The sequence below is a fragment of the Scleropages formosus genome, chromosome 8 (assembly GCF_900964775.1).
Source record: "Scleropages formosus chromosome 8, fSclFor1.1, whole genome shotgun sequence".
In the NCBI taxonomy this organism is placed as follows: domain Eukaryota; kingdom Metazoa; phylum Chordata; class Actinopteri; order Osteoglossiformes; family Osteoglossidae; genus Scleropages; species Scleropages formosus.
The window spans coordinates 18,723,763-18,743,290 of NC_041813.1; the positions used below are offsets into that span (position 1 = coordinate 18,723,763).

Sequence of the window (19,528 nt, forward strand, 5' to 3'; positions counted from 1 at the left end):
CTTGGTGTAAAAGCACGGTTTGCGCTGTGCGTGGGTGGTTTTCTCCCTCATCTACGCGGAATGTGGACTGTGTGGACTCACCTGTCACCACTCACCACTGGGGCACTGGCCTTTTCTGCCTGCTTTCAGTGGGGGTGGAGCAAACTCTCCATCATCTCAGTCCATTTGATGCTTAATACTATCTGCGTCTATGTCTACCAAGTTCTTACTGTGTTTTGGGAGGACGTCTTCTCTCAGCGAAAGACATCACTGCGATCACTGGAAACATCTAGAAACGCCCACAGGATACAAAAATAACAATAACAACAAAAACCCTGCAAACAGAGAAATGGAACGTAGGCTGTGTGTTTTTTGCATGTAAATCTTTATTTGAGCTCACGACATCTGTAAACGGTACGCAGAAAGCGTCCCGAAGAAGTACTTCCACATGACATACAGGATATGAAACAATCACAGAAGAAGCATAACAAGCTCATAATCCTTTGTTCTCGCAATAAATGCCGATGGTCCTGCGATCAAAGCTAGACAACCCATGGCCAGCAAATCCACACAGAGAACAAAACCATTTTTCAGAATGTCCTGACCCATATTCCAGTGTCACTTACCCACACACCTGTATTTTACCTTTCTGTGGCTGTTTTCCCTGCACGGCTGCCAGGCTCAGAGCGTCGCCAACAACAAACAGCGGATCGGGTAATTTGACCCCGTAACAGCTAAACTCGTGTCTTCGTCCTTGGTAATATATTTACTCTCACCAATCCCACTGGCTTAATCAGTACGGAAATTTGTGTTTCTCGACCGACCGGTTTCTAAAGCTTCCTGATCATTTGTCCAGAACATGAGGAATAGAAAAGGATGGGAATGTACAGTAGTATAACACAGAGAATATGAGGATACCTTGTATTTCGGAATGGGACAACTTTTAAGACATCAACTGAGAACTGAATGCAAACTCAGTGCTAAAATAACTAAATTCATAAAATACATTACTTCATTTAAAAAAAAAAAAAAAAAAAAAATCTTCTATCCAATTAAAATGAACAGTTTAGCAAGCCAGAAATTAATATCATGTTGGAATAAACAAATACCCTCATAGATATTGTATAACTCAATTAATGTCTGTCTCTGTATTAGATACAGAGTGATATGAGAGGTATGTAGATTGTGGGGGGAAAAAAAAAAAAAAAAAAAAAGAATAAAACTGTTAGAAAAATAGCAGAAATTCCCATGTTATGTAAAAATGTATTATTTATTCCATAACCTATATTTAAACAAATGCACCACATTGCAGTTTAAAAACCACATCCGAACTACTTAAGGAACAAACGCTTAAATGTCACTTAAGTTTAGATTCTGCCTCTTTTATTTCAAGTAAAGTTTGGTGGCAGTCGCTTGTCTGCGAGTAAAGAAACTTTTCAAGTGACTGATCAAGTTTTCAGTTCTTCAGCCAGCTGTGAAATGACATAGTTCCACTTTTTGAAGAACTAGTGAAGTCATTTATCCTGCAGCGGCAAGGAAGGTGCGATATGAAAACATGTTCATTTTGTTTAATTAATCGTAAGAATTATTTAAATAAATATATAAATACAAGTTTCACATTTAAATATAATAAGGTGTTCATGCGTCTAAAGGTTCGGTGCCCGTCGTGCCAGTAGAGTGTACCGCCCATGCACCTGCACAGGAAGGACAGGTAAACGAAGGCACGGCCGCGGGGCGCCTCGGATGCCACCCATCCCACCCCATGGTCACTTTTCCTTGCTCGACTCCGGGGCCTGAAGCTGCTTCCTGGGGGCGAGGATCCAGGCCAGGGCCACGGCGGCTGTTCCGTCGCCGCTCTGGCGTGAGAAGCACAGGAAGGCCGCCCACAGGAAAGCGCAGCAGCCCATGAAAATGGTGCGCAGGTACAGGGGCATCAGCACAAAGTTGAGGAACTGGGGGGCAGAGTAAAGGAGAGAGATGGGAAAGGACAGCGCGACCCGCTATGGCTGCAGAACGCAATGTGTAACTACAAACTGGGAACAGCTGGTAGCGCAGTAGTGTGGTGTCATGAAACACTTCATTTAAGTGATTCATATACGGGACTCCTGTATACATTACACTAAAGGAAACAACACTGGGGGGGGTGCGGTGGCGCAGTGGGTTGGACCGGGTCCTGCTCTCCGGTGGGTCTGGGGTTCGAGTCCCACTTGGGGTGCCTTGCGATAGACTGGCGTCCCATCCTGGGTGTGTCCCCTCCCCCTCCAGCCTTCCGCCCTGAGTTGCCGGGTTAGGCTCCGGTTCCCCACGACCCCGTATGGGACAAGCGGTTCAGAAAGTGTGAGTGTGTGTGGGTGTGTGTGTGTGTGTGTGTGAGACACTGAAAAATAAATGAACCAATTAATACAAATAACTGAACAACATTAACCCCACAGACATAAGCACTTCAAATAAACTGTATGCTACCCTAATGAAAAAGTGAGTTGCCTACAGGGAATTACTAGTAAACTCAAACCATAACTTTTCGGCACATGGTAGGGTAGTGGTTAGTGCTGCTGTCTTCGGATCTACAAGTTGTAGGTTCAGATTCCGCCTCCAGCGGTAGTACTCTTGAGCAAGGTTAACCTAGCAACCTTAAGATTGCCCAGCTGTGTAAATAACTATAGGTAATTTAACAGTGTAAATTGCTTTTAAGAACACACACGCTGTCTGAAGCTACGAGGTTGCCGCAAACCGGAGCCTAACCCGGCTACGCAGGGCGCAAGGCCGGGGGGAGGGGACACACCCAGGACGGGACGCCAGTCTGCCGCAAGGCACCCCAAGTGGGACTCGAACCCCAGCCCCACCGGAGAGCAGGACCCGGCCAAACCCGCTGCGCCACCGCACCGCCATGCCCCCGCTTTGAAGAACAGTGCGAGATAAATATTTGTCAAGTGATAATAACATGTCGGTACAGAAATATGACAAACAAACCACAGTTTTACCTGTGCAAAGGGCCAGTACATTAGTCCAGTCTGAAACAAAGAGCAAAAGACATCCTCTTGTCACTACAGCTTTACAGCCGATGAGGGTTTCAGCCCCAGCTGCTGTCTTTAGAGCTGTTCTGTCGTTACGTAAAATGCAGCAATTACAAATAAATATATACGTACACACACACTTTAAATAAAACGGCTACAGTTACAACAAGTCCCGCATGATTGAAAAGTTATTTCTTTTTCTTACCTTGTAGGTGTTGAGGAACTTGTCCCTCCAGTCCTGCAGAACGTCCTCCTTGCCCTCTAAGAAGCTCACCCCTAAGGGCACAAAGATGTTTGCACGTAAAAATGGCACGAGACTCAGCGACTGACAGCAAACTGACATTGAGACGGATGCCTTGTCATCTCGGGTGTATCCCGTGCACCGCACGGAGTCCAGGGTCGGATGAGCGCAGGGGTTGACCCGACCTTTCCCCAGCCTGTGACATTGATGGAGACATCGGGCCTATGGTGTGACGTGAGCAACACACACACACACACACACATTGACTGAAACCGGTTGTCCTGAGCAGGGACACGGCGAACCGGAGCCTACCCGGCAGCACAGGGTGCAAGGCTGGAGGGGGACACACCCAGGACGGGACGCCAGTCCGTCACAAGGCACCCCAAGCGGGACTCGAACCCCAGGCCCACCGGAGAGCAAGACCCAGCCAAACCCGCTGCGCCACCGCACCCCCCACGTGAGCAACAACACTTTCTTATTTTTCCACTATCTGGACTATAGTGAGGAGGTGTGCCTTAGCCACAGGTGGTCAGCTGGGACAGGTGATAGTCTGATCTTGACAGCAGTGGCAGCAATGGCACGTGCAGCAGAGGACACTGTGAGTGACTGTTACCCGTGTAGAAGACAGTGGTGGCCACGGGCGAGGCGATGGTCTGGTCCAGGAGCAGCTTGCGGAGCACCATGCCCATGGACTTGCCCGGGAAGCGCCGCTCCAGGCCTCGCTGCCAGAAGTAGTTGAAGTTTCCGTGGAAGGCGACGGCCACGAGGGCCACGTCGCGCGTGTGCCGCCAGTCGATGCGATCCCTCTGCGCCACGCACTGGTGCGCGAAGTCCCCCCCGGCGAACAGGCACCCGTACAAGGTCACGTTGGCGAGCCACGGGACGACCTTGGCTCGCTTCAGCAAAGCCTTCTTCATGTCGGTGCGCGCGCACGCGGCGATGCTCAGCCGCGAGCTGCTCTTATGCGGAGCGATCTGACGTCCACCTGGATTTCTGCGAGAAGGTTACTCCCATGACTCCTCCTACGGAGCTCTCCGGAAGACCGGCCCTTTCCCGACTATATCGACTCTCCTCCGTTGCCAAACGCGACAACTCCGTGAGCGCAGCCGCCACACGCGCACACCGCGATCACTCACTGCCAATACACTGTCTTGGTACTAAACGAAAAAAAAGTTGCATAATGATCGGTGTGACATTGATTCAGCATCGCATCCCGACGTTCCTCTGGCAGGAATAATCTGGTGCGCAAATCCCGCACGTCACCTGCTAATCTGCGGCTCCGCGCGCGCCCGCCGCGCGGCCCCGGCATCTCCATGCAGTACGACGTCAGTCACTGATTCTTCACCTGCTACTAGTACACCTGTTCAGCACTATGACACTTTATCAGCAGTCGCACTGACTGTGTTGTATAAAAGCTGAGAAGGGAGCAAAAGTTTCTGTATTCACTTCGTATTATTAAGCGTATTCAATTACGTTATTAATACATTACGATATGCTCAATTGTTTTAAATTCATTCGGCTAATCACAACTGATAAAACTGATGTGCGCCGCATTCGTCGTGTATGACATTGATTGACATGAAGTCAGCGCGCCCCTTTTGTCGGTGCGTGACTCACACGCAGAGCTCAATGGGCCTAGGATTGGATACGGCAGGAGCGCTCCGCGGACTTTAGCTTCATTGCAGTAAATAGTTGAAGACCAGTGATCAGTCACGATTGCATGAATTTTGTGATCATTAGTTTATTCAGGTGACTGATATCGTATTATTAAATCATGTAAAGAAAAACTCACTAGTCTGCTATGGAAACTTACTGTGGTATTGTGAATAGAGTGAAGCTGTAAATCTTACACGTTCTGAACCATCATGACCCCGACTTGGCCAAGCTGTTACAGATATGGAATGGATGGATGGATATAAATGTTTCACTGGCAGTGCTACAGGAGCGGCGCAGCCATGCAGTCACGGTTGAAATCCAACACCAAACTGTGTCCTACAGGAAGGGTTACGAACATCTACTGTACCGCCATTAATATAAGCATTCATCATTTCATATAACGTGTGCGGCTGGTGGCGTTGTGATTGGAGCGACTGCCTTTGGTTCCGAAGGTTACCGGTTCGATCTCCGCCTCCGGCTGTAGTGCCCTTGAGCAAGGTGCTTGCCGTGCAATTGCTCCAGTACCTTTGTCTAGCTCTGTGCCTGGGTGACTAGTTGTGGCCCTGTGATGAACTGGTGTCCCATCCAGGGTGTGCTTCCCCCCTTCAGCTTTGCGCCCAATGTTTCCAGGATAGGCTCCGGCTCACCGCGACCCTGCTCGGGACAAGCAGTTCTTGAAATTTATCGGTTTTACATAAACAGGCTAAACTGGTCTAGGGAATGCGGTTGGATACAATGTTTCGAAAGCAAACATGGTGACTTCGAGTGTATTACTGTGTACAGACTGACACCTCCAGTGATACAGTGTAACAGTGTGCACAGACAAATAATTTCAGTGATACTGTGTATCAGTCTGTAAAGACTGATACCTTTGATGATAGTGTATCAGGGTGTCCAGACTGACACCTTCAGTGATACAGTGTAACAGTGTGTGCAGACTGACACCTAGAGTGATACAGCATAACAGTGTGTCCAGACTGACACCTTCAGTGATAGTGTTTCAGTGTGTAAAGACTGACACCTCCAGTGATGCAGCGTTTCAATGTGTACGGACTGACACCTCCAGTGATGCAATGATGTGTAAAAACTGACATCTAGAGTGATACAGTGTAACAGTGTAGACTAATACTTTCAGTGATACCGTGTATCAGTGTGTAAACACGGATACTTGCAGCGATACAGTCAGCGTATCGCGATCGCGCACTCGGTCGGGACCCACTAACTCCTCCTACGTCAGCGTTGCCAGCGTGGAACCCGGATCGCTTCCAGGAAGTGAATCGGCACCGCAGCAGCGCCGCTGAAGATACCGACTGACAACGAGCCGCCATCGCATCGTGGAGCTTCCGTCGGTCGCGTGCCATCTCTGTCTCTTTCTCAGTCACACACTGTTAGCGTAAACCGGGCGGGATCGCCTCGGATCGGACCTGCAGACAGCGCGGACGCCATGGAGCCGCCGGGCCGCACGGTACAAGTACCGCCGGCGGGACCGCGAGCCTCGAGGCTCGAGCTGCGCGGCTAGTAGTAGTAGTAGCGCGAGCTCAGCTAGCAAAGGCGGCAAACACGCACTGATATACGCAAAGAAAGAGCGTGACAGACAGACAGACAGACAGACACACACACACACACACACACTGAATGATACACTAGTACTAGTGTGTGGGACTCAGGGTTTTATCATGGCGTGTCGTTCAAAATGCGCGACGAAGCGAAGGGAATATCATGAAGCGGTAACTAAGACACTTTTTCTCTGACTGTTCGACATCGCCGCGCGCTCTTCTTATTATGCTACTACTATGCTATAGAGACTATGTGCTACACTGGGTGTGGGACGCGCCTCGTCCCTGTGCGACAGCAGCAGCAGGTCCACTCGATACACGGTTACCCCCCTCCCGCCTCAGGGCTCGCTTAGGACACCCAGTCGCCGTGTGAGTTGGAGAGGAAACGTCTGACCTTCGCTTCGGTGTGTGTGGAGGCGCTAGTAGCGCCGGTGAACAGTGTGTGTGACCCGTGTACTGCGCGGTGGTGAGGGAAGTGCACGTACAGTACACTACAGTAATAACTAAGAGCACGTACCGTGCGAGTGGTGTGTGTCGGTTCTTCATATTCCGACACACACTTGAAAGTGAGGTCCTTTTTATTGCAATTACTCACACGTCTCACGTGTAGCCGTATGCGGGGGCTTGGATATCATATGATTATGATTATTATGATATGTTGGACTGTACCTGCTTTTTTTGGTGTGATGTGAACGTTACGCTGCCATCCTTCCTTCTGTCACAAAGACTCAACCTTTTGGCTGCGTCGTTGCCTCGGTGCCTCTCGCTCCGTCCGTTCCCGCGGGGCAAGCTTGGCACGTTTCGAAAGGCGTGGCGGTGGAACCAGTGTTCGAAATGATGGAGGCTCCCCTGAGGGCGGCGTGTGTGACGGCAGGCCTTGGAACACCTTGAGGAGCTGGAGAAGGACGCGGATGTCTGAAGGGACAGTATGAAGTGACAAAAAAAAGAGGGGACGCGTCCCTTCCGCGTTCCGGCAAGTCTGCGTGTCCGTCAGCCCCCGAGAACTTTGGTGCTGGGCCCACGGAGAAACACGTGTCCACACAAGGACGTGTCGCACGAGGACACGTCTTCTCGCACGTAGCCGAACTTCTTAACAGAGGAACATCGAGTACGCGCGGTACCATACGGCCTCTTGCAGTAGTGTCTGAAGTTGTGGCTCTTAGATGGTGTGTATCAGACCTGTGCAAGACCACCGGGGTCAACCGGGGAGTGTAAGGTGGCCATGGGAAGAGGGTGTGTGAGGATATGTGTGTGTGTGTGTGTGTGTGTGTGTGTGTGTGTGTGTTACGTTGGTGTAAGTCACTTCGGATAAAGGCGTTGGTTACTAGTACTAATAGTAGCTGATAATCATTTCCTATCTCTAAACGTGTCCTCGCTGTCTTCTTTATGATTAATTTAACCGTGATTAATGTTTAAAACGTTAGGCCGAGTACAGAGTGTCGCCCGTGAGCTTTGAGAGGCCGTCCGGCTTCCTGACCGTGGTCCCATGTGTTTTCGACCCACAGGCGACGGTGGACCCTTTGCTCGCCGAAATGGGCAAGAACCTCAACGAAGCCATCAAGATTCTGGAGGACGGGCAGAGGTTTGTCTTCCGCATGTTTTTCCCGTCTTATTCTGGATTTTCTTGTATTTTCATACAAAAGCTCTTATTTTACAATCCCCCCCCCCCCCCCCCCCCACACGCGCGCGCGCACAAACAAATTTTCTACTATTTCCTTGTCCTACATTTGTCTAAACAGACACCCGTGCGTTCAACCCCCGGTTACGGCCCTTTCTCTTTGTTTAGCAGCAGCTGTAATGTTTCACTGGCCATAAATGCAGGGTTGCTGTTCTCACCAGTGAGCGTTCTGCTTTCTGGAAGTTTCCACTTGACTCTCTGCCCAACTCTCCAGGGAGCCAGAGGAGGACAAAGAGAAGAGACGGTACAGCCGGAAGGATATTCCAGGGCCTCTTCAGGGCAGGTAAGTCAGTCGAGTTCTTCAGGGAGGGCCTGTCAGGTGACCGAGAGCACGAACACACACACACGCAAGGCAAGTCACATCATAGCTGTGTTTACATTAGTCTTGCAGTTTTTCTTTTGATGTGTGATATAACAGCAGTTGTATTTACTGAACATAACTCCACAACTTCCCTCTTTGAAAGCAGCTATTTTAATGATGTTTTATATTACAATTTTGATTTGTTTTAGGTATTATGTTTTATATATGGCTTCTGCTTTTCTTCTATTCCACTTTTTCTCAGTGTCACTCTCAAAACCTCTGTTTATCCTGTCTGTTCTCAATCCGCAGTGGCCAGGATGTGACCAGTATCCTGCAGCTGGTCCAGAACCTCATGCACGGCGATGAGGAAGAAGACAAACGTGATCATCGGTAAGATTGTTGCGATGGGCGGTGAAGTTTATTTGCTTTAAAGAGAGGACAAGGTGATGAAATTGGGGCGATGTCACCTTAATGAACAGCGTTGGTCATGTTAATGAAGGTCTTCAGTGTGACGGAGGTGATGATCTCAAAGGTGACCGGCCACTTTTATGGAACTGTATTGAAACAGTTGGTGACTCTGCTGGTAGTCTTTGCTTTCACTTTTGGTCACTCTGATGATGCGACTCCTGTGTCACAGATGATGGTGACAATGACAGTTACAGCTGATTATGATACTGACAGAACATCCCACATCACACAAAGTCACAGCAGTGACATCTTCAGCTCCACTGTTGGTCATACTAGTGACAGTCTTGGTGACACTGTGGATTACAGAAACAAGTTTTCAGAACCACTGATGGTCACGATGATGACAGTTTTCCACATCACTTATGGTCGCAGTAACGGCTTGCTGCCGCAGCAAACTGTGCATGTAAGGAGGAGCAGCTCTTATGCGCTCCATGGCGCCCCCTCTCTCCAGCAGGATGCAAAACGTCGGGGAGCAGGGTCACATGTCCCTGCTGGGCCATAGCCTGGCGGCTTACATCTCCGTGCTGGAGCGTGAACGCCTGCGCAAGCTGACCACACGCATCCTATCGGACACCACTCTGTGGCTGTGCCGCCTCTTCCGCTTCGAGAACGGCTCAGCGTATTACCATGAGGACGACCGCGACGGACTGCTCAAGGTGTGCCGCCTCGTCATCCACACGCGCTACGATGACTACACCACAGATGGCTTCGTGGCCCTCAGCTCCCGGCAGCCTGTCATCTACCAGAGTGCCGCCTGCAGGCCAGGCTTGGGACAGCACCTCTGCAGCCAGGTGACACATGGCCATTCTGCTCAGCTGAGCTCTTCTGTCGTGTCTTTGTCTCTGCGCTGTGTATATAACTGTCTCTGTCAATCTGTCTCTCCCCAGCTGGGTTTGCCCCTCTCCTGCCTTTGCTCCGTTCCCTGTAACACCATGTTTGGATCTCAGCACCAGATGGTAAGTGGTCCAAATGAAAGACCTCGAGAACATCACGTGGTGCTCCTATGTAGATGTACAGACAGTTCTGACAGGTTGTACATTCTTGTGATATTTTTCATTCCTTGTTTCTGCAGGATGTCGCCTTGCTCGACAGACTCATCAAAGACGACGTGGATTCCGGGAAGCTCCCACTGCTGTTGATAGCCAATGCTGGTCAGTGTGGAACCCATGACAGACAGCAGTTATACATCATGTTTAGCAGGAGATTTAAGGGCACGGTAGAACAGCATGATGCAGCAGGTGACTTGGTGATTAGAGCTGCTGCCTTGTGCTTGAAGGACCCAGGTTTGAATCCCACTTCCTGTTCGCTGATCGAAGTACAGTTCTGTGCGAAAGTTTTAGGCACTTGGAGAAAAAGGCTGTAACGTGAGAATGATTGCAAAAATAATGCTCTTATTTAATAAACTTCCTACAAAGCTCAGTAACCATCCATCGTCAACAAGCGCTTGTCCTGAGGATGACCACCTGGTTGGTGTCTTGTTGCTATACTCACTCTTGCCATGGTGTAAGATCTGAAAGTTAAACTGCCACATGTGACAAAATCTCACATTTTCAGTATGGTTGTCCCTTACCCAGTTTTAATGCCTCTATGCAGCTCTTTCTAGTTCATTTAATCGGTGTGCCATACAAAGACCTCAGGTTTTCTATGTGGAAAGTGGTTTATTACTATTTCACTTTCTTTCTTTAACGACATACAGAACCCTCACTCTAATACTGTAACTTTTAGAGAAGAAATGCTTGGAAATCTAAAATATGCTCTTTCACATTGACACTAATGCAGAAGACATCAAATAACCGTCTGAAACAAATATTTTTGTGAATCATCTAAGTGCCTAAGACTTTTGCACAGTACTGTACTTACCTGGTAGTGATACAATAAAAATTACCACGCTGTATAACTGGCTAAATCAGTGTTAAGCACCTTAACATTGTCAGATAAGCAATAGTAATAACACTGCAGAATAAGCTCATAGAACAAGGAACACGACTTCTTTTACCTCTTCCTGAAATTCCAGAGTTATCTCAATAATGATGTCAGACAGTCTAGGACAGCTGATGACTAACTGAATGCATATTTCATAAGAGGAAGCTAAAGTCAATAAAATGGCATTAATGTCTTGTGATATCGTCGTGCGAACCTGGGTGGGCTGAACATGGTTTCTGTGTGACTGCGATCCTAGGGACCCCAGGGGCGGGACATACCGACAAGCTGGGTCGCCTGAAGGAGCTGTGTGTTCAGTACGGCATGTGGCTCCATGTGGAGGGGTAGGTGTCTGTCTACTTTTGGAAGGGTTTCCTCAGAACTCCCTGGTGCTCAGGGTTCACACTCTCTCTGCTTTGCCTCTTTCAGAGTGAACTTGGCAACCCTGGTTCTGGGCTACGTCACGTCCTCGGTCTTGGTATGTCCTTGAATCCTGGGTGCTCAGATTCAAATTTGGGCAGGTGTTCCAGTGCTTTATTTGTCATCCTTCAAGGCGGCCACCAAGGCAGACAGCATGACCCTGACCCCGGGACCGTGGTTGGGACTTCCTGCAGTTCCTGCTGTAACATTATACAGGCATGAAGATCCAGCCCTGGTCAGTTAGTCCTACTTCAGACTCAGTTTATTTTAAGAGATTTGCCCAGAATTATATATTCAAACATTGCTTTAGTCAGTCGTGTATCTCTTCATAATACCTGTGATCTGATCTTACACACGTGTGTCATTAGTCTTCACTGCCCCTTGGGGTCGCCCTTGTTTACAGTCTCTAGCAGCAGGCCTGACCTCCAGCCAACCAGTGGAGAAGCTCAGAGCACTGCCACTGTGGCTGTCCCTGCAGTACCTGGGGCATGATGGGATAGTGGAGAGGATCAAACATGCGTCGCAGCTGGTGAGAAAGATCCGGAAGCCTTCAGAGAACTCACTTGTTACTAAGGGGCGTGCCCGAGAGCGATCAAATAATAAACATTGATTACATTTTTGCTTTTGCAGAGTCAAAAGCTTCTTGACCACTTGAAGAAACTGACTTATATAAAGACCACGGTATGTTATTTTTTTGTTTGTAATGTTGACATAGTGATCCTGTGTCATACTATGAAGATATCCTTCCGGTCTACAGTAAACTCATATACGTTGGCTCCCCAATTTAGTTTGGACTGGAAATTTCTTTGTAGCCCCAAAGTCTCTCTTTATTTTTAAGAATCAGTAAAAATTACACAATACAGGTGCCCCTCTGCTCAATCACCCGTTAAGTTCTGTGAAAAGCTCAGATAAAATTTTAATAGAAATACTCTTAACATTCCCATCCATTATCAGTTATCACTTGTCCAGTACAGGGTTGTGGTCTGTCAATGTAGTCCTCTTATTCTGTTTGGGTGTCTTTTACTGCGGGGGGTGCGGCGGCGCGGCAGGTTTGGCCAGGACCTGCTCTGTGGTGGGTCTGGGGCTCGAGTCCTGCTTGGGGTGCTTTGCGGTGAACTGGCATCCCGTCCTGGGTGTATCCCTCCCTCTCCAGCCTTGCGCCCTGTGTTGCCGGGTTAGGCTCCGGTTCAGGCTCCGGTTCAGGCTCCGGTTCACTGCAACCCTGCTCAGGACCAGTGGTTTTAGACGTGTGTGTATGTGTCGTAGTGCCATATCTGACACACAAGGTCTATCTCACAGTCCCCCACCCCACATGCTGGACCGGAGACATGGGCTGTTTTAACTCTACAGAATATACATTTTAGAAAATGGAACGGTGCACAAAACAGTTAAAAACAGAGGAAAGTGTTTGCATCTTTGGAAATTCCTGTGCTGAAAGTTTGTAACAGGAGAAGTCCGTATACAGTCCTTAGTAAAGAATGAGTTGTACATGTTTACATCATATACGCTGATACTTTTCCACTCAGGTGAAAGCCAGGTAAGAATTAAGATTGTAGTGCTACAGCATTGACTGTTTGTACTTTGCTATGGCCACTGAGAGTACTTTGTGTTTTTGGGAAATGTTGAATAATTCTCATTATTTTAACCACGATATGTAAGCAATGATGCATAATCTTTAAGAAACATGTAGTGGTTGTAAAAATAGGGCCTTCAGGTTGAGATGAAGGAATGGCTGATAGGTCATGGTGACCATGACAACCAGCTGGCTCCGCCCAGAAGGGGGAATGATTCTAGGTTGGGGCAGGGCTCTGCTCTGCACTGCGCCTCCTGTGGTGAGCTCAGCTACCTTGGTTACAGGCAGCCGTGTCCTACTCCCGGGTTCCTCCGATCTCCGGAGGCTCTCTGCGAGACGTCCTGGGCTCTCTCATACTGTCCATTGTAGGTTGGACCGTGGGATGAAACCTCTGCCTGTCCACCCACCCATCTCCCCACCAGCACATGCATCCCTTATCATGCTCACTCATGCTCAAGGAAAGACTGCACCCATGGGCCACCTAGGGGATCTTGAGGTCCTTGTATTCAGTCCTCATTGCCCAGCAGTGTGTTTGACCTTTTACTTTTGGCAACACCTTCATCTCCAGAAAATGTTTTCCTCAAACCTGGAGATCATGAGAAACTGAGAAGGGTTCACATTCCAGCCGACCTGGGGTGACACACGGGCTGCAGCGATTTCACCTGCATAGGGCCTCCATCATCCAGTGCGCTTGCTTCCCACTGGATGCCCCTTGGACCGGTGGGTGTGGCTACCCCAGGTTCTGAGTTCTCTGGTGGGGCGTTCCATTTCAGACAAGGGTCATGTTTGTTGGGATTCTGAAAAGCTGTGTTCTGAGGAACAGGTCACATGCTTTGTATTCCTGGACGGGCTGGGATACTCAGATCTCAGGGGTTGAAGGGTTTGGAGTCACCTCCTGAAGGCTGATTTGGAGCAGTCTGACACACTCACAACATCGCGCTCACTATAAGCACGATGATATCATCATCACAAGTATAGAAATCCACTTTCTTAAGGGTTTTCATTTCCACATGACTGCATGGTTGCAAGCCAGCACAGCTTTCTTACGCTTGCATGAGTTGAAGCTGCTTGAGCTTGGGAGCAGCGAGGAGCTGTCTAGTTTGAGGAGATGAACCCTCACATTTCTCTGTCTGCCAGGTGGAGGATGAGCTCAACTCACCTGTGGTGGTCTTTAGGTTCTCACAGGAAGCCAGCGCAGGTGAGTGCCACAGTTTGCTGCCTAATCTATTAATCTATTCATGGTGTGCCTCGAGGTATGATATGGTTTTCCTGTTTCTGCCCATCTCAGCATCCAGTCGGTGCTCAGCGGAGGGAAGTTTTGGCTGGGAGAGAGAGCTCCAAGATTCCCTGAACAGATGGGTAAATATAGCTCATAAAATGTATGTTTTCAGTGATTCAGTGAAGATTTCCCTGTGGTGTCCCATACAATGAAAAACCACTACAACAATGGAGATATACCATCTTTTCATAAAGCGGGCTTATTATTCAGTAAAGAGGGCTTTTTTCTTGGTAACCTGGTAAGTATATGTCAAAAACAGGTGTTGTATTTGCTGCTTTTATAACAGAGATACCCTTATGCTATTGTAAATAAAGTACCAATTTTAGTAATTTTATAGTAATTTCACAATAAGTGATAGAATGGGTTGTCATGGTAACACACCGAGTAGCGCTGCTGTTCCACAATGCCTGGGTGGTGTGAAACGACGTGGGTTCGATCCTCGCTCAGGCTGTGTGGAGTTTGCATGTCTGTGTGGGTTTCCTCCGGCTGCTCTGTTTTCCTCCCACAGTCCAAAGACATGCCGTTCAGGTTCTCCCATAGTGTGTGAGTGACACAAAGAGAGTGTGTTCCACTGATGTATGGATGAGTGACCCAGTGTAAGTAGTGTATCTAGCAGTGCAAGTCACCTTGGTGAATAAGACATGTGGGCTGATAACACTACATAGAGTTCACTGTAGAGAACAGCGTCTGCTAAATAAAGTAGCGTAATTCAGTAACTTAAATATTTTGGCATTACCCATTGTCGTCCATAAAACAGACCTTTTATTTTTGTTGATTTTTAATTTTAGATGATATTTTTCATCTAATCTATTATTTTGTTCACATGGAAAAAAATATGATTCCACCCTCTGAAAGTGGAATGAATTAACCCCATGAGGTGAATGGCTGGGTGTATCTGCCTCTGGAGGAGGTGGTGTTTAGGAAGTACTGAATGTCTTGTGTCTCATACCTGCAGCTGGGTGAGCAGTTGGCACAGCAGGTCCCTGCCAGTGGGGTGGATGTGGTGGAACTCGAAGATGAGGGCAGCTGCGTCCGCTTTAACCCCCTCATGACAGCAGCAGGTAAGACCCAAAGCCCACATCCCTTCTTCGCACCTCTGTTTCTTTTCATTTGAAGAAGCAGTTATCTGCTGTTATTGGTTATTCATTTGGAAGAGTTATTAAAGTCAGACTATTTGATATCAGTCTTTTAGTGCGGTAGTGCAGCAGCGCAGCGGGTTTGGCCGGGGCCTGCTCTCTGGCGGGTCTGGGGTTCGAGTCCTTCTTGGGGTGCCTTGCGACGGACTGGCGTCCCGTCCAGGGTGTGCCCCCCCAGCTTTACACCCTGTGTTGCCGGGTTAGGCTCCGGCTCGCCGTGACCCCGCTCGGGACAAGCGGTGTCAGACTGTGTGTGTGTATTTGATATCACTTGATGTATGAGGTCATATATCTTAACTGCTTTATAAAGGTTTTTGCAGTGCCATTATCACGAGAGGAGATACTAGGTGTCTTGAGGCTCTGCCCACCGTATTTTGCCCTGAAACTTGGTGATATATGAGGTGCGGAGTCAGCATGGCAAAGGTGGCACCAATATAATGGAAATTGTTTCCTCAGTGTTGGGCACCCAGGAGAGTGATGTGCAGGCCCTGGTTGAGAAGCTGGCGGAGGTGGTGCCCCTTCTGAGCTCCACGCTGCGCCTCCGAGAGGAGTTCCGGGAGGAGGTGTATCGCCATACTTCCCTTGGCTACATCGAGGACCTGAGCTGGCCAGGCCTGGGTGTGGTCAGGTGAGAGGGTGGTTTAGAAAGGTGGTTAACTGAGATGCAGTGACAGATGGAATCTGCTCCTTAGAGAGTCCCCGAGTGGAGTTAAAAGGAAGGTATCTACGGTACAGGTACGAACCGAGAGCAGAGGAGCTTGATGACAGCAGGAGGCAGCTGGAGGTGGAGAAGGTCAACAGCGAGTTGCTGAAGAAGCTCAATGAGCTTGACTCGGACCTGAGCTTCTCCACTGGTATGCATCGGCCCCATACTTCAGGTCAATCAGTCCTGAAGGATCCCTGTCAGTCACAGTTCTGAGTGTCCCTCATTACATCCTTTTGCACGTACAGACCTGCAGATCAAGTCCAAGGGTCTGTCTTCTCTGCCGTAGATGTTACATTCATGAAAATGACCCAGTACATACTATCTACCCCATCAGGCCCGGAGTTTGGTCCAGAGAAGAACTGCGTGTTTGTTGGGATGGCCACGGAAGACCTCGATGTGGCTGAACTAGTGAACACCATTGCTTCCCTGGGGAGGGACATTGAGGAAAGCAGCAAGGTGAGCTCCCTCTTGAGGGGATGGGCCATTTGGAATAGTTATTTAGCCTTAAACATGCATGTGACATGTAGTGCAGTCTCGGTGTCCCAGTGACTTCCTCATCCTCGTTTCAGCTGTTAGAGAACATGACAGAGGTGGTGCGGAGGGGGATCCTGGAGGCAGAGTTAGAGCTTCAAAAGGCCAATGAGGAGAAGCTGATGGAGGAGGTGTGTTGGTACATGTGTGTAGTGATCTCTCCTTCTTGGGGTGTGGATGTGTGAAATACTCTTTTACACTCTTTCTCCCTCCTGCAGGGTGTACTGCGTCAGATCCCACTGGTTGGGTCAGTTCTCAACTGGTTCTCTCCTTCCCAGAGCTCTATCAAGGGGAGAACCTTCAACCTTGCTGCAGGTACAACAGATGCAACTGAAGGAAGTGTGTTGTATGATTCATAAAGGAAATGTCTGTTTGGTTGCTTCTCAGTCAGCTGAAAGTAAATTACCATTTTATCACAGTACTTCACCCTACCGACTGTGTGTCAGTAGATCTATAAGTTTTGAGGAGCTTCTTTCATTGGGATTGTTTGTTCTCCCCAAAGGCTCCTTGGACTCAACAGAGTCCACATACTCCACCAAGGCCCAAGCTGGTAGAGAGACTCCCCCCACTACCCCCACCTTTAGTGTTGCTCAACGATTACCAGGTGTGTTCCCCAGTCCCCACCTCGCATCCCCATCTCTTGTTGCAGAAACAGAAACCCTTTACTTCCAGGTCATTTATTTCTACTGCATGATGTGCTCAAGCATGTATAGTGGTGATTATGTAACTGGACTTGTGACCAGAAGGTTGCAAGTTTGAGTTCCATACTGGTTCAATGCTTGTGCTGAACACAAGTTGATGAACATCCGCAGCATCTTCATTCCTTCCTCTCCACTCCACCCCAGGGCAGCGGCTCTTCCGGCGCTCAGCCGGTGGCCATGACACCCTCAGCGAAACCAGTTCTGTGGGCCTGGCTGAGGAGCTATCCCTGAAGGACTGCTCCCGAAACATGAGCACAGCAGAAAACTCCATCGAGCTCTCCCAAATGTCCCGGCAGGAGTCTCCGACGCCAGCTGAGTCCACCCAGGGGGAAGGGGACAATGATACAGAGGGGCAGTCCCAGGTGGACAAGGCCTCTGAGGCTGCTGACTCTCTCAGATAGGGGACCCCAGGGGTGAGGCCGGATGTGAGGTCCTCACCCAGAGATGGGGTGGCCTGCTGAAAGACTCTGGGCCAAATGATGGACGGCCTGGATCCCGGTTCTTCCAGCAGGTTACATGAGGCAAGAGAGCGTACCAGCCAATATGCAAACGAACAGCACTGTAACTGGAAACTGATATGTATACGTGCTTATTTTCGTCCAATTTATTTTTCACCTTAATCACATTTAAATTAAGACTTTGTGCACAGGAGTAAACTGTAGAAGGAACAACAAAGGATCTCAATTTACAGTGCAACTTGAACACAAAAAAAATGAGGCAGAAACATGCCCTTTAAACAGTCTCACATGGACTTTGTATTTTCTACACCATATATCCAACATTTCTGCATACTTTTAACACTATGTTTAATTTATGTGTTTTGGCAATTCAATCAAAGGGCTAATCCTAGAGTCTTACATATTTATGCTTAGACTTGTGAAAAGAGATGTATTAACTGTCTTGTTCTGCTAATCAAGAAGAAAAACTGCGTTTCACTGGAAATCAACACTGAAAACTGTGGTGAGCCGGTTGCCTTAGATTCTGGTGTGTTGGCTGTAGACATCTGTTGGGAAGTGCTTGAAGGAGACTTATTTGAGAATGTTAAAATTATTGCGCTTGTGTCCATTTTTGTAAATTTAACCGTACATACATTTGATGTTCTATTTGAATGGCTCTTTTTCTTTCGAAAACAAGGGGACAAAAGCTGGGTGATCTTTTTGTGATCACCCAGTGAACGTGAGGGAAGGTAGAGAAGAGAACTAAGCTCACTTACCAAACCAAAGAGGGACAGAGTAGCTGAAAAAAGGCAGTGCCCTCACCCAGAGCGCCCTTGAACTGTGTCCCCTATGCCTCAGACTGGCAGGGACTCGTACAGCACGTGGCATTCCCTGATCTGCATCATCTGACCAGTCACCTGCTTCATAGTCTGGTGGTTGAGGATTGGGGTGTTCAAATGTGACGCTCTTTGAAAGATGATACATGACCATGACTCATTAATGGTTAAATCACTGCATCAAATGGACAGAGACAAGCTACACATGGTGCTATGCTTGGTCACAGACTACTCACGTCAGTAGTGGGATTGTGAATGCTCCTTTTGCTAAACTACAGCCTCCGTCCTCGTCGGTTTTATAGCTAAGATGTGAAGTCTCATCATTATCGGCCCACTTTGAAGGGAGAGTGCATTGGCATAATCTTCTCTGTAATGATAATATCTGGACTAGGCGGTGTCCTGTGTTAATCTAAAAGGCAAGGCAGTGTATGAACAGGAGGCGTTATTTTTCCGGATGAAGTAATAGATGAAGTTCTGTACAGAAAAACCTAGAGTGATCCTAAATGCTCTTCTTTTAGGGCTGTATTGCCTTTCCTCCCAGCAGCTTTATGCCTCTTCATGAAATGATATCCTTGTCTTGCAGCTTTGGTACTTAGACCTGTTACTGTTTTATTTCCATTGTCATACATTTTCAAAGAGAACTGTTGCAGTCTTCAGCATCGGTTGCCCTATGTTTAAGCTCCTTTTTCATAAAATTTATTTTTATGTATTTAAGTGCAATTTTTCCATTTAAATACTTTTCAGATCTTCATTGTCTTCCTTGTTGAGAGCTCTTAATTTTAATTTTGGTGCAATAACAAGTAGTATAAATTCTCAGTGGGGAAAATTGTTTCTAATATATTACAAAACTTCTAATACTGTGGAATTTAAAACATGATTTTATGCTTTATTTTACAATCTGAAGGTAATTGTGTATTAAATGCTTTAAAACTTCTGAAGGCATTAAGGCAGTGGTCTGGTAGAGGCAGTTTTGAATATTTTATTTGTTCTTTTTTTTGGTTTAAGAAGGCTCTGAGGACCAGTGTGGTCTTCGAAAACCATGGAATCTGTTGGAATCCTGATGACTTTATTAAACATGCAGTTTATTGTATGCTGT

The 19,528-nt window shown here is 48.0% G+C and overlaps 2 protein-coding genes across 4 annotated transcripts; one reads left to right on the forward strand and one right to left on the reverse strand.

Moving 5' to 3' along the window:
• Positions 1-1,248: 1,248 nt before the first annotated feature.
• Positions 1,249-4,535, reverse strand: mpv17l (MPV17 mitochondrial membrane protein like). Its single transcript, XM_018757104.2, has 4 exons — positions 3,848-4,535; positions 3,199-3,269; positions 2,961-2,990; positions 1,249-1,931 (listed from the first exon to the last, which is right to left on the reverse strand). Exons 1-4 carry the CDS (start codon positions 4,149-4,151, stop codon positions 1,746-1,748), a joined length of 591 nt encoding a protein of 196 aa, XP_018612620.1. The 5' UTR covers positions 4,152-4,535; the 3' UTR covers positions 1,249-1,745.
• Positions 4,536-6,150: 1,615 nt separating this feature from the next.
• LOC108937419 (pyridoxal-dependent decarboxylase domain-containing protein 1-like) lies at positions 6,151-19,522 on the forward strand. Of its 3 annotated transcripts, none has more exons than XM_018757369.2 (22): positions 6,151-6,355; positions 7,952-8,028; positions 8,339-8,407; positions 8,735-8,815; positions 9,345-9,684; positions 9,781-9,849; positions 9,966-10,044; positions 11,073-11,157; positions 11,243-11,291; positions 11,367-11,468; positions 11,637-11,762; positions 11,864-11,914; positions 13,944-14,004; positions 14,095-14,165; positions 15,041-15,146; positions 15,678-15,849; positions 15,957-16,075; positions 16,262-16,383; positions 16,497-16,589; positions 16,677-16,773; positions 16,961-17,062; positions 17,304-19,522. In XM_018757369.2, the coding sequence occupies exons 1-22, from the start codon at positions 6,335-6,337 to the stop codon at positions 17,558-17,560; spliced, it is 2,349 nt and encodes a 782-aa protein (XP_018612885.1). In that variant the 5' UTR covers positions 6,151-6,334; the 3' UTR covers positions 17,561-19,522. The 3 variants fall into 3 exon arrangements, with proteins under 3 accessions (XP_018612885.1, XP_018612884.1, XP_018612883.1); XM_018757368.2 differs by lacking the exon at positions 6,151-6,355 and adding an exon at positions 6,366-6,617 and having other exon boundaries at positions 9,348-9,684; XM_018757367.2 differs by lacking the exon at positions 6,151-6,355 and adding an exon at positions 6,367-6,617.
• Positions 19,523-19,528: the final 6 nt, after the last annotated feature.

Excerpts from the sequence above, each read along its gene's own strand:
- mpv17l (XM_018757104.2), bottom strand. The coding sequence starts at position 4,151 with ATGAAGAAGGCTTTGCTGAAGCGAGCCAAGGTCGTCCCGTGGCTCGCC. Across the intron at positions 3,270-3,847 it reads CACCACTGTCTTCTACACGG|GGGTGAGCTTCTTAGAGGGC; the intron begins GTAACAGTCACT and ends TTGTGCCCTTAG. Across the intron at positions 2,991-3,198 it reads AGTTCCTCAACACCTACAAG|ACTGGACTAATGTACTGGCC; the intron begins GTAAGAAAAAGA and ends TCTTTGTTTCAG.
- LOC108937419 (XM_018757367.2), top strand. The coding sequence starts at position 6,567 with ATGGCGTGTCGTTCAAAATGCGCGACGAAGCGAAGGGAATATCATGAA. Across the intron at positions 16,076-16,261 it reads GGACCTGAGCTTCTCCACTG|GCCCGGAGTTTGGTCCAGAG; the intron begins GTATGCATCGGC and ends CTACCCCATCAG. Across the intron at positions 16,774-16,960 it reads AACCTTCAACCTTGCTGCAG|GCTCCTTGGACTCAACAGAG; the intron begins GTACAACAGATG and ends TTCTCCCCAAAG.